The sequence below is a fragment of the Gossypium arboreum genome, chromosome 3 (genome assembly GCF_025698485.1).
Source record: "Gossypium arboreum isolate Shixiya-1 chromosome 3, ASM2569848v2, whole genome shotgun sequence".
NCBI classification, from domain to species: domain Eukaryota; kingdom Viridiplantae; phylum Streptophyta; class Magnoliopsida; order Malvales; family Malvaceae; genus Gossypium; species Gossypium arboreum.
The window spans coordinates 125,148,266-125,163,027 of NC_069072.1; the positions used below are offsets into that span (position 1 = coordinate 125,148,266).

At 31.3% G+C, this 14,762-nt stretch overlaps 1 protein-coding gene across 2 annotated transcripts; it reads right to left on the minus strand.

Moving 5' to 3' along the window:
- Positions 1-9,138: 9,138 nt before the first annotated feature.
- LOC108476076 (probable methyltransferase PMT24) lies at positions 9,139-13,411 on the minus strand. Of its 2 annotated transcripts, XM_017778146.2 has the most exons (9): positions 13,114-13,411; positions 11,448-12,512; positions 11,209-11,358; positions 10,827-11,097; positions 10,626-10,736; positions 10,343-10,517; positions 9,943-10,212; positions 9,658-9,852; positions 9,139-9,567 (listed from the first exon to the last, which is right to left on the minus strand). In XM_017778146.2, the coding sequence occupies exons 2-9, from the start codon at positions 12,477-12,479 to the stop codon at positions 9,339-9,341; spliced, it is 2,433 nt and encodes an 810-aa protein (XP_017633635.1). In that variant the 5' UTR covers positions 12,480-12,512; positions 13,114-13,411; the 3' UTR covers positions 9,139-9,338. The 2 variants fall into 2 exon arrangements, with proteins under 2 accessions (XP_017633635.1, XP_052881825.1); XM_053025865.1 differs by having other exon boundaries at positions 10,827-11,358; positions 13,114-13,353.
- Positions 13,412-14,762: the final 1,351 nt, after the last annotated feature.

Here is a 14,762-nt window from a genome sequence, read left to right on the forward strand (position 1 = left end):
ATTAAAAATTCATAAAATCATAAAAAGAAGTAATAAAAAAATATAAAAGTGATTTTACTTGGACTTTTAGATTTTTATGATTTTTTAATTATTGTTGGTCTAATGGTCGAACCGATTTAACTGATTGAATCGAGCATTGGTGATCTAACTTGTTCAACCATTAAAATACTAAATATAACACTCTAATATTGTACCATATCATCATTTAAAAAATTTTGATCTTTCAAGTGATGATGTGGCACAATCTCAAAGTGTTACATCATCAAATTTTTAGAATCTTCAAGTTCAATGATCAAAATGGATCGAGTTGTCAAGTTAAAAATGGACCAAAAAAGTACAAGTACCAAAGTGAACCTAGTTATCAAGTTTAGAAGCCAATGTGAACATACTTGCCAAGTTCAGGAGCCAATGTGAACATACGTGTCAAGTTCAAGGGCCATATTCCCTTTTTTCACGGTCATTAATAAAATAGGCTTCAATAATAACGATTTTCAAGTTCTGGGGTCAGAATGGATCAAAAAAGTTTAGGGGCCAATGTGGACATACTTCTCAAGTTTCAAGGGCCAAAAGTTATATTATCTCTATATAAAAGCAAGAGTTTGAAAAAACTTTTAAACTGATTAGAATACCGTTTATTATTAATTATATTACTAAATTGACATTAAAATAATAATTTATTAGTATATTATGTGATAATAAAAATAATATTAATTGAATATTAATTGATGTGATAGTATATAATGTGAAATTCATTTATAAATTTATAAAATCACTCAATATTATTGAATAATTTAAAAATAACAAAAGCTGTAAGTTTTTAATTAAATAAATATAATTTATATAAATATTATTTTATTTTAAATATAATGTTAAAATCAATTTCTTATAATTAATAAAATTAGATGCCTGAGATTAACCTTGTATATGTAAAGATAATATAAATATATAAATAATCTAATCTCTAATGTATAAATTTATAACTTAAAAGAAAATAAATACATTTTACAGTTAAATTAAATATTATAAATTTATAACTTAAAAGAAAATAAATACATTTTATAGTTAAATTAAATATCATTTTTATATATACTAACTGCACTAATTAAATTGGTGAATTCAACTTAAATCCTAATTTGACAAATAGTATGACTCGTGTCTATTTGAGAAATCAAGATAAAGAAAACTAGTCAATTAAGAATTTGTATTTTATATTATCTATATTTCTCAATGTAACACCCTGATTTATTTAATTTTGTTTTTGTGAACTTCATTATAAACATGTATTTGCTTCAGTGACTAAGTGTTTTGATTGTGTATTTGAAGTCTTGGGTTCAAGTCCTACTTTTGAAAATTCTGCTATTTTTTATCCTAGCGTTATCCTTTTTGGGTGGGCTTATGTTATATTTTCAGTAGCAGAATGAGCCTCCTGGTTCAAGTGGTAAGGTGTTAGCTTGCCTTAGGGTCTTGTGTTCAATTCTCCATGTGAATGAAGGATGTTATTTTTGCTTCTGTAAGTGTGTGTCGATTGTGTAGTAGAAGTTGGGTGGAATTAAAACTCTGTGGGAGTGGATGAGTGAGTGGGTCAATTTTGGGGTTTAGTGGTTAGTTGGAGTTGGTTTGAATTTGAGATAATAGATTAATTTGAGGGATTGATGGGATATTGTGTTAGGATTTTTATTTTTACTTTCTCTTTCTAAAAGCTTCCCTTCTCAGTTTCACGTTTCACTTCCCATATTTCATATTGCCTTTTTTTCCCTCCTCATTTTCTGTTTGGTCAAATGACAGCATTGATAGTTCATTAATTTTGTTTCTTTGTTCAGGTTCTTAAGATTGTTCGTTTTGCAGTCGGGGTGTTTCGTAAGTAGCTTCTTACTCTTTACGTTTTGTTTCGGAGATTTTCTGTTATGGGAATTTGATTTCAATTACTCGAATGTTGGTTTAATCGTTAGTTTTAACTAATCATTTAGGAGGATCACAGGAGGCGTTTAATCATTCGACGAATTAGGTGTTGGGAAGCGTTGATTCGGCTAAAGTGAGCACTTATGTGAATTGGGGTTTTAGTTCTATAAATCGTTCCGATTATTAACTCAATATTTTCAATCGATGTTTTAGGTTCTAGTTATCTTGCAGGACCTTTTACATCAAAATCGAGCCAAGTGTGTAATGAAAACGCGAGAAAATGACAATCGTCGAAAGCCAAAGATCTGGCCTACCGATGCCACACGGAAGTGTGCCCGGCTGTGTGTGACACACGACCGTGTGACGGGTGTGTGTGTGGGGTCTTGTGGGTCACACGACCTAGGCCAATTTAGGCGTGTGGGTCGTGGGCCAGGTTGTGTAGGTCACACTGGCAAGGCTAATTTGGGCATGTAGGCCACACAGACATGTAGGTCCAAATTTCTGAATTTTTTCCTAGGATCGTACACGTCGTTCTGATCGACTATGGGCCTTCCATAGGATTAGTATGGGCTTAGATAAGCCTTAAAGCATGAGGTTTGATGAACTTTTTGTACGGTATTTAGCATAAGCAATAAGTAAATGTAGGTTATGCAATGATAAATGTGTGATCTGTTATGTATATGCATGTCTGTTATATGTTATATGAGCATATTAGATATGATAATTATGGTATCTGGCATCTGGTAATTCTGTTTTATTTGATATTCTGTTGTATCTGGTTGTGGGATATGTGATATGTGGAGGAAGTATTCTGTGAGGCGTTATATTGTCGTTACACTGGCAGCACGACTGTGAATATTCTGATAAGTGTCGTATGGAAATTACGTGGTGTGTAGGGCTAGGTGGGTGTTTTATACCCCACGTGGTGTGTTGGGATGGTCAGAGTTGGTGTGTAGAGGATGGAGGTAGGAGTATGCATATCTGTATCTATATGATTCTGTTAACGATCGAATTCTGTAAAGGATTCATGTTTGCATCTGCTCGGTTATGCCATAAAACCTGAAGTTATGTTTTTGTAAAGTTGCACACTGAGTTTTCTTAAAACTCATTTTACATTTATGCATTACATTCAATAAGCTTCAGACTTAAGCGGTCAAGGTCTGTGGAGGCTCTGCCTGTAAATTTTACTTACTTTAAAAGTCTACTTAATTTTTTAGTTTTCGAGAGTTTTGTAAATTTAGGACTCTTTGGACTTTTGGATTTTATTTTTGGATTTGAATTTGATTTGAATTTTCTGCGACGTTCGACAAAACAATTACAAAAACAATCGTTTTATGCGACCAAACGTTTTCGAGAAAATAAACTCGGTTTTCAAAAAAAATATAATGACTTTGAAATTTCCGCTGCAAATTAATGTGTTACTTGAAATGGCAAACAATCAATGGTTTCGTTAATGAGTATAATAATATGTTTTTAAATAAGTGTACTCTTTTAGTAACAAATTATACGAGGTTTTTAACATGATAAGATTGGATCGTAACATTCCCAGATTCGGCCTCAACATCTATGCCGGGTTTGGGGTATTACACTTAATTTTTTAAATCTATAAAGTCAATAATAAAATACAATATAAAAATTATAAAATTATAATATTTGTAATAAATCTTGAATATAAAATTACATTGATAACAAATTATTAATATAAAATAATTATTATTAATTTAATAGTTATTAGACTCTAGATCATATTAATTTATACTTATTAATTTAAATTAATTATCATCTATACCAATTAAAACTTATATTTAGCACTATAAATATATGTATTAGTAGGGCATTTTCATTCAAAATAACATCTAAGGATTATTGGGAAAAAAATCATATTTTTGAAAAAAATTATATTTTAGCATTATTTAATATATTTTATTCCCATTCTTGAAGGAAAATACGATTTTCATTATTATTTGAGATACTTATCTATTACTATTTGATTTTCAATAATTTTACTATTATTTGATTTTAATAATATTTACATTATTATGAATGTTGTTTATCATTATGTTATGAAATATTATGTCGAAGGCAATGAAGTATTAAAGTAATAATTCTTTAAAGGTGAAATTTTTATTCATATTTGAATGACAAATTGTTTTATTTATTTTATTCTCTCAATTATTTTCAAAATTAATAGACTTTTATTGTTAATTAGACTGATTTTCATTTAATTAGTAATTTTTAATTAATTTTAAAAAATAAACATGTAAAACCACGCATGTGACATGAGATACTAGATTTAAATATAATAAATCAAAAACTTAGGCTTTTTTTCTAATATACTAGAAAAGCCCTTAAACAATTATACCTTCTTTAAATAAACCTGTAGAGGCCCAAATTTGTCCGGCCCAACAAATTAAAATCAAACCTAAATCCTACCCAATTCACAAACTCAATTACAAAATCAGACCCAAAACTAAGCCCAAATAATAAAAACCCTAGCCCAATACAACTTAAACTTATTTATAAAAAAAAAAAAAGAAGACAAAACCCTAGCCACCTTGCCTCCCACTTGCACCTACTCCACCACTTTGCCTCTCACTTGCACCTACTCCACCACCTTGTCTCCTACTTGTACCTACACCATCAAATGGAGAAGAGACATAGAATGATAAGAAAATGTATGTAAGATGACTATAAAAGTAAAACCAAAAGTCCATTGTAAAAATAAAAAAAATAAAAAAAAGAGAGGAAAGAATTGTATTTTTGAAAGGTTTTTTTGATACAAAAAAAAAAGAAGAATATAAAAACAAAAGGTTTGCAAGCAAATCTGAAATAAAAAAAGCGAGTATTGAAGAAGAAAAGATTCAAACGAGTTAAGGTTTTATTTCTTTTTCCTTTTATTTTCACTTTTTTTGTACATATAAACATTTTTCTTTTTTCTTTTCTTTCAAAAATAGTATACATATATTTAGATATAAAATAAAAAGAAAACAAAAATAATACATTTTTAAATTCGCCACCGTCACGCAAAAGATAGGCGGATGGCGCCGATCCGCCTTTGAGTCTTGTGGGACCATGGCGGAATGGGGAAAGAGGAGAGAGTTGAGAGCTTTGTTTTATTTTTTTATTTTATTATTTTACTATTATTTATATTATTATTGTTATTTCTCATGTATATATTATTATTTATATTATTATTATATTATATATACCCTCTCCATATTTATTTATATTATTACTATCATTATTGTTACTTCTATTATTTTTATTTCGACTACTATTATTATATATATATATTATTGTTTGTATTATTATTATTATTATTATCACCCTATTGTTATTACTTTACTTTTGTATTCTAATATATTATTAATATTACTCATATTTTCATTATTTTTGCTATTACTATTATTATTATATATTAGTGTATATTTTTATGTATATATATATATTTATATATAGTATTGTTTTTATTACTTTAATTTAATATTTTTATTATATTTGCTTTTGTATTTCTATATTTATTATTATTATTATTATTATTATATAGTAGTGTGTATTTCTATTATATACATATATATATTTTATATATAGTATTATTATTTACTTTACTTTAATATTATTATTATTATCATTATATCCAACCCAATAATAATTCTTTCATAAAGTAATATTCCGTATTTGGTAATTCGAGACAATCGTGCCCTAACTTCTGGGTTTTGATTTTTCTCCTTTAACCTAAATAACGGAATACTCTTTTAAATCATGACATGAGTTTTGAAAATGCTTATTCTCGGAGATACGAGGTGTTGTGCCCTAACTTACGGGTATGGCATTTTGTTACCTCGAAATAAGATTTTTGCAAGTAAAGGCAATATTCGTGTTCGAAATTTGAGGAAGCGTGCCTAACTTCTGGATTTCGATTTTCCTCGTTCACCTTAAGTAACTGAATAACCTTTTGAAATACACGAATTTTATATATAAAGGCAAGCTCGCTCTCGAAAATTCAAGATGTCGTGTCCTAACTTCTTGGATGTGACATTTTATATTGTGAGACGAGAAGGTCTTTAACATTTGAGCATTTTCTTTACAAAGAGGGATCGTATTTTAAATTCTTTCAAGTTTTCAAATTTTCGACACTAAGACACTAATTAATCAACTAGGTACCAATTTTGGGCGTGTCGAGGGTGCTAATCCTTCCTCGTGCGTAACCGACTCCCGAACTCATTTTCTGATTTTCGTAGACCAAAAATTATCGTTTTAGTAAATCTTAACTTTTATTAAAATGATTAATTTAAGGTGATCCGATCACACCTCATCAAAAAAGATTGGTGGCGACTCCTCTATTCGTTTTCATTTCCAAAAATCTAAGTCGATTCCCGTTTTCCAAAAAAAATAGTTACGACAAAACCCTTATATTATTTTTGTAGTTAAATAAACCCTAACCTATAATTTTTACCCTTTACAGTCATTGATTTTAATATTAAAGTAAAATGTTTTGAATTTTTAAACTAATTTGCATTTTATGCTAATGTGAATTTGATGAGAATAATTTATTTAAAGTAAAAAATAATATTTTAAATTTTCTTAAAAGTTCTCACATATAATTTATTTAAAGTAAAAAATAATATTTTAAATTTTCTTAAAAGTTCTCACATACATAACACTCTTAATCACTTTTTGAAAATTTTGATTACTCTTTAAATTTTATATTGATGTTAAATATGTATAGAATTTTATTGCACTAATAATAAATTAAGATAATAGCCTGAAATTTAAAATAAATTTACCATTAATGGTTAATGAGTTGATAAGTGTCTTATAATAGTATACTAAAATATTAAAAAATTATATTTACAAAAGAAATATATTAATTTTTAAGACTAGTTGTGGAATTTAAAAAAATACATTGTCGGTGTATCAATTACTAACCGTTAAGTACTTGTTTAGATAAAGATAATAGTTTAAGGGTATTTTTAATAATTCGCTAACAACACTATTCTATTAATAAAATAGGGATAGCACAAGCTAGGGTTGAGCAAAAAAGTCGACCAAACCGAAAATTGATTTGAAACCAAGTATTTGAATAGTTTATGGGATGCAAATTTAAAAATTGCGGTTATCCGAAACCAAACTAAATTTTGTTTTTATTTAATATATAATTACTTTTAATTTTTAATATAAAACTAAATATTTTATATTTAAAATAATGAAAATAATTCTTGAAAATTATTGTTTTGTAGAAATAGTTATGAAAAAGATCTTGAAATTTCTTTAAATAATATTTAAAAATTATAAAATAAAGCTCATTTTATTAAAATAAGTCTAAAAATTAAAATAAAAAATTAATATAAAAACTAAAACGAACCAAGCTTTATTATGATGACCATTCAAAAAATTTAAAAAAAAATCGATCCAACCAATGATAAGCTAATACAAAGCTATACATCTCAAGCCCAAGCCGTAAATCATCAAGATTTGAAGGCCAGAATGAGTAAGAGAACCAGCTTACCAGTCCGGGCTACATAACTAAAATCAGCAGAATCAAAACAACCCGATCTCCATGCAAATAACTTAATTATCAGAACCATAGTGCATAAGTTGGTAAAGACCCTAAAAATTTCTCATTGTGTCTTAATAGTTGAGTTTTGCGTTAACTAGCCACTAGCCACTGGTGTAATGGTAAATACAGGGATCTTAATTTGGCTGGGTGAGTGTGGGGGTGCTCCCTTGATCCACATCTATTGTCAAGAATTTTCAATCTCATCCTCGCCCTGCGAACTGCTGCTGGTATAAAATTCAAAATCATCCCCTCCCCACGACCTGCAAGGCTAAAACAATCTCCGCCTTACTACCCACGTGGGTCTTCAGATCTGCCTAGTTCTCGCTATACTCACCCCGTGACCTAGTTCATGAAATACATTTATAAGTATTAGTTAAATAAATATAAACTAATTTTTAATGAAAAAGTATGAAATACATGTCCTCCAAACTTCCATCACATATGTGACATTATTCCAACTGTCACCATTAAAAAAAAAAGTCGTCACGACCCTTTAATTGATAAATAAAATATAACTTCAACACGAATTTAAAAAATTCAAAAAATAAAGTTCTTATATAACATCCAAATACAAACAATGTTTCAAATACATCATAAATGTCTTCAAATGCAACACAAGTGCAAAAATTAAATACTATTAAATTAATAAAATATTATTAAAATAATTATTAAATTAAATTTTTATAAATGTTTATTTTTTAAATATGCTTATTATATTATGCCGGGCGGGCGAAGCGGGTGGAGATGAGGCGGGTACAAGGTCATATCCACGCTTGCCCCATCACATACAGCAAGTCTAACTTTTGTCCCCATCTCTGCCCCACGACTCGCAAAATCTGTACCTATCCTCACCCAATTGGATGCGAAGTGGGACGGGAGCCGCAGAACCCACCCCTCTTACATCCCTAGTAAATAACTTTCATTTCTTAAGTCCTTGTTAAACACCATGTCCATAGTTTAAACTTGGACAACCCCTTTCTCTATCAATTATATATAATAATAATAATAATAAGAGTAAATTTATGTGATTATTACGATATTTTTATCACTTAAAATTGTGTGTTTGATGTTATAATTTGAATGATAGAAGACCTGTAAACTACTGTTAGATAAAGGAAGTAGCGGCAAATGATAGAAAATTTGTTGAAGAATGCATTTTTAGCGAAGCTTTTATTAGGATGTGATAATTTTCTATGCCAAAGCAATACCCCATGTTGAGATCCTTCACAAAGAAATCGAAGGGAAAAATTCAAGAAGAGTTAAGATTGTCTTTGCAAAATTGGAAAGCATATATGAAATGACATGACCAGTCTGATTAATCAGAATCCTCAGTGCCATTATAGTCTTGTGAACACTGAAGACTTTAGTTAATCAATTAAAAACTGTTATTAAATTATTAAAATAAGAGTTAATTTTGTATATAAACCAAACTTTAAATATAATCTGATTACTATAAACAGTTTGCTTCTTTTTCCAGTTTAGAAAGAAAATGATCTCCATTCATATTTGTTCATCAATATATCAAATAATAATACATTCATCAAACGTGAGTTTGGTCAGGCTGATATATTATCGTGCGACAAAATACTGCAAATCAATGTGAGACTCTTTTTCTAAAGAATTATGGTGCAACATTCTAAGACAGAAATAATGATGAATGAAATTGATTTTCATCAAGATTCATGGTAATGAAACTAGCTACTTTAATTCCATCAAGGAAAATTGATACAAAAATTGTGATTCAGTCTAACGTAGTCGACTATATAATTTTACACTTGCCAAAATGGATTACAGACTATAACATGCTTGTGAATCGAAAAAGAATATGTAAAATATTATGCCTAATTGTGGAAAACACGAGTAATGTTTAGCATCGTGTTCAAACAATGGCAGCCTTTATAGGTTCTTCCACGGTGGGACGCCAGAATTTCTTGCGAACACAAAGCAATCCTTCACCGTCTTTCGAATAAATCATTCGGATCTCCCATTGTAGAGATTTAGCCATGCTCTCCACCGCACTTATCGTTTCGGCTTTGTCTCGTACAATCAGCTTCCCTTCTGGCCTCAGGATTCGATCAACTTCTGCAATTACCGTAACCAACTTGCACCTGCGGATTGTCAATCAAATGTCATATCAGGGAGGTAATCTTGGTTGAGAAATAACATCTGCAAGAAATTTAGCAAGGAAGATAGCAAACCTGTTCTGAATACTGGAGAAGAGATGATCTGCATGAAGAACATCATATGCTCTCGGGTATGTATTAAATGATTCACACCAATCGTGATGTATTCCGAACAATCCACGTTCGTAGATTACTGGAAGTGTATCAGCAGCGTCGATTGGAACTACATTCATAACCCAGACTTTCAAGTCTTTCAGGGCTGCAGCGAACCTATAAACCGAGCATAGAAGCACAATAAAAATAAGAACCTATAAACCTAATGAATACTGTCATAACTAGAGAGGAGTTAAATGGAAATACCCTCCATAAACAGCTTTCATATCCATGACATTTCTCACAGAAGACCAGTCGATTCCCATCCCTTTCAAATACGACTCAGAGACAACAGTTTTCCAGTGATTGTAGTCTGCAGTGAAATCCTCCTGAGCAGCCTTACCATAAATGCCGATCTGAGAATTCAACCAGTATGGAGTTTGTTCCAACCGTTCTGGCCATTGTGCAGGCCAAAGGGATCCCCGCTCTGTTGAATCTTCAGGTACTTTATGCATGCATGCCTGAAGGGATACATTCCTGAAGACACAAACCGAAAAAATATTATCCAATGGGATTACTGCAAACATTTTTCATCAAGAAAATTCAGAGTGAATTTTCATTAAGAAAAAAGCTCCTTTAACCTAGTGAAAATTGTGAGTACACTTACCAGGCTGCATTAGGATCATCAGATTCTTCACAAAGTGGAGGTACATTTTTAGACCTTTTGTTGTAGCAGTCGTTGGAAAATGGCTTTTGATATATTGCAGCTCCAACAGCATTCAATCTGTCCTTTTTGACAGTCACCAGATCCCAGCACATCGATTTCGTTAGCCGAGACATCTCTGCCATAAAAAAACCACAGGCCCCAAAATCAAAAAATGAATTTTAAAGATAAATTGATATCTCATTATCTCTTTGGACATGCGTTACTAGATTATAAAATATTTTACCTTGCCAAATGCCAACATCTTCGGGGAGCTTCTGGTAAACTGGAGTAGCAGACCAAATGAAGTACCCACCAGGTCGGAGGACACGGTTGAGCTCTAACAGAAGTTTGCCACCTGAAATATGCCTCAGATGTGTCTCCATGTCAGAAAAGGAATATAACAGTATATAACTAAACACTGAAAAATACGAAAATGAAATTGCACCTTCAACGTGCCAGGGAACCCTGCAACGTGCACAGTGCACAACATCAAAGACAGAGCTAGGAAAAGGTAGCCTTTTGGTGCCCATCACATTTAATATTGCAGGAATTCCCCGTTCAAGTGCAAACTGCACTTGGGCTTCATGCTCGTCCTTCGGAGCAAATGACATTGCAAGAACATCTCTTTCAAAGAGATAGCCACCGAAGCTAGCCACCCCACACCCAACATCCAGTATCACACGGCTTCTTTTTCCCCATGCAATATCAGGAACAGACTGCATTGTTGAAGCAAATATGTGGTCAGCTTTACACAGTTTGACAAAATAATACTTTGCATTATTGAAGCAAATATATATACATATGTATATACACAATGCAGTACTTACTTGTTGAAGAAAATCAATATAATGAAGAGCCCCATTCTTAAACTGAGTTCCACCACCAGGAAAGGTAAGGTATTCACCAGTTACTTTAACCCAATTCTGATGCCCCTTAACCTCTGCTAGCTTGGTGTGGGGGACATTGTAGTACCATATCTGCACCGACCACCAAAAAAAATAAATTTCAACCAAAGTAAATACACAAAACACACTCTTACTGACATAGTAGATAGAAAGGTGATTACTTTATCCCTGCTTTTAGGCCACTTTATTGAGCGCTTATATCCTTCAGGTAGTGGGACAAGACATGTAGGCGGTTCACTAGGACAGTGCCTCTCTCTATGTTCATAGTGCTTTGTGCTTGGAAGCTTTCGGATAACTTGCCAATTGTCTAGGCATGGAATGTAGTCTGGCCCAGCAGTTGACTTACAAACTTTCCACTGGTGATCATTTTCTTCATTTTGTGACTCTTCTGCTTGAGTCGACCAAGCTCCATTCTGAGTTGTAGACTCGGTCAAAATTTCTGACTGAGCAGCAGTGGGAAGAATCTCGTTTGAAGTTTGAATGTTTTCCTCGCTTTCCGCACTGTTCTCAACGGCACTTGGTTCTGAGTTCTCATCTTGATTCTTTTCGTTATTTTCCTCAGTCGAAATATCCTCTTTGTCAACATGTTTTATTATATCTTCACTTACTTCTTCATCATTGTTCTTACCACCCTCAGCTGACTCAGATCTGATTTCACCTGAGTTCTCCTCTGATTCTGCCTGCACATTGTTATTCATTTCGCCACCTTCATTCTCTGCTTGTCCAGACTCTAAATTTGACTCTCCCTCTCTTGAATCCGTCTCCCCATCTTTACCATTTCCACTCCCATCATCTCCATCCACTGTCTTTTGTTCATTTCCTGAGTCGGTTTTCTCATCAGAACTATCATTTCCATGATTTTCTTCCTGGTTTTCCTCAACTGACTTTCGAGATTCCTCATCAGTATTCAAGGATACTTTACCAGGAATAGTGCCACCTTCTCTTGTTGCATCCTCCGATATATCACCTGAGGTATCATCAAATTGCTTAGAAACGCCTTCTTGCAGTGTTTGCTTCGCCTCATTTCTAGTCTCCTGAGATGACAAATCCGAATTCTCAAGTGGGACAACAGATGAGGACATGAACATCCAAATCCCAACCAAACAAAAAGCAACAAACACAACTATAACAGCCGTTGAACAGTAACTCGACGACTTCCTCCCATCAACTCTTGAATACTTCGCCATGGCCATTTTCTTTTAAATGCTTTTTCTTGTTACATATAGCTGGAAGAACAATAACCACTAGTCAATCATTACCACAAATCAACTTTTGAATCCATACATAAGTTGTCCTTATAATCTAGTAAATTAAACTGAAAGATAGCAGCACCACAAGCGAGAGCGAAATCAAGTAGATCTAGACAGTCAAATCTACAGACAATTGAATCAAACTGAAAGATAATTCATAGGTAGCAATCAGAAAGCACAATAATACATGCCCAAAACAAGCTAATGGTAGCTGAACTTGAAGAAAAATCAATAGCTTGAGAACATTTGAGCCTAGACCTTGTGCAGAAGAAAACAGCATCTATTGTTGAACACCAATAAAGATTAAATCTTGATTTTATGAAAGAAACCCAGATCCAAATAGTCCATTCAAAAGTAATATTTTCAATCTTTGGCCATTGAAGTTTAACTTAAAGCATGCTCAGCAAAAAAGAAGCACAAACAGTAACTTAAAACCACCATTTTGAAAAACTTTAGTTACATGTAAAACTCATAAATAACACATTGCCATAACTGATCAAAACATGAATAACAAAAAAATGTTTCAAAAAAAACCCCAAAAGAAAAAAGAACTTGAGTAGTATGTTAAAGACAGAACCTTTTTGTTATCTTTGATGGGATTGTTGCAGGGATCTGGGTTTGGAGGAATTTACGCGTTTTGGCTCATTTTTTTACCGTCTTTGTTGAAAGAAGACGGAGGTAGGGAGTGGAAATGAAGATGAAGCCGAAAATGACATATATTTATATGCAAAATTGAAGACTACTTTATTGTTGGGTTTTGGTTGTCTGGATTCTATCTTTACTAAAGGCAAATGGAACAGTTGGATCCAGTGACCCCCATACAGATCTGGAAATACTTTGCTGTAATTATTAAGCATATTAAATACTTCCCATTTGACTAATGGATGAATTCAGGTAGGGTAGGGTAGGGTAGGGAAAATATCCCACAAATTCAATATCCGGTTTAAATTGGATTTAATTATTATTTAAATTTATTTGATTTTATTTATTTAACATAAAAGTAAAAATAATAATAATAATAATAATAATAATAATAATAATAATAATAATAATAATAATAATAATAAATGATTGGAGTTGATAGTCCAGCTTTTGCAGCCAGCAGCTGACTTTGCGGCACATGCTTGTGTTTCAAAATATTCTTTCTCTTTTCAAAATATCTTTTGCCATTTTTCACCGACAAAAATACGACGAAAATTATAAAATTTAAAACCCATCAAAATTTTCTAATATGCCTTTGAAAAAAAATGTTCCATCTTTCTTTTCAATTAAAATATTAATTTTAATTTATTTTCAAATTAATATGTTTTATCACAATTTTGCAAACGAAATTATTCATATCATATTGTTAAAATTATTATGTATAATTTTTAAAAATAATTTAATTCATATCTTTTATTTTATTAGTATAATATTTATATTACTTTGGATATTTTTGAATAAAAATAAATATTATTTTTATGTATGCTTTTTCTATCGCATTGAAAAAAATAAATCTTAAGCCATATGTTATTAATGAGACGTGGAGAGATGTTAAAAGTTGTTAACACTGCACCGACAATAAAATGACCCCTGGGCCCACCTCACAATATGAATGACAACCATTCTAATCTAAATTTTTATACTTAACTACAACAAATCTGACTTACAAATGTGTGAATAAGTTTAGCCTAAGATCATACAAAATACCCACATTTGCCTGCAATTAAGTGTGGTGTTAGAAGGTAATGGTAGAACATGTTGTGATGTCGCGAAAACTAGTTGGCTTTGGGTATTTTCTTAATAACAATGCTACTGCACCAAACACGGCATCATTCCTTTTTCTTTTGGATTTATTGTTAAATTTCCAACTGATTAATTATAATGCTACTGAACTAATACCTCCGCCATCAACATTGGGTTTTAAATTGAAATGATTTGATCACGGAGGACTCACAAATTGCGTATTTTCTTCAATTCCATAATTAATTTTTATATTTAAATTAATATAGCTCACATAATAGTTAAATAGTTACATGTGATGTGTCATATTTATCTCATTCTAAAAAATTTATTTTATAAACTTTAAACCTTAAATTTTAAACTCGAACTCTTTAATGGTTCAGGATTCAAGGTTTGGAGTTTGGGTTCATAGTTCGAGGTTCAGGATTCAAGTTTAAAAAATTACCAAAATTATGTATTAGTGACAAGGAAAAAAATTATTGTAATGTCATTAATTAATTGGAA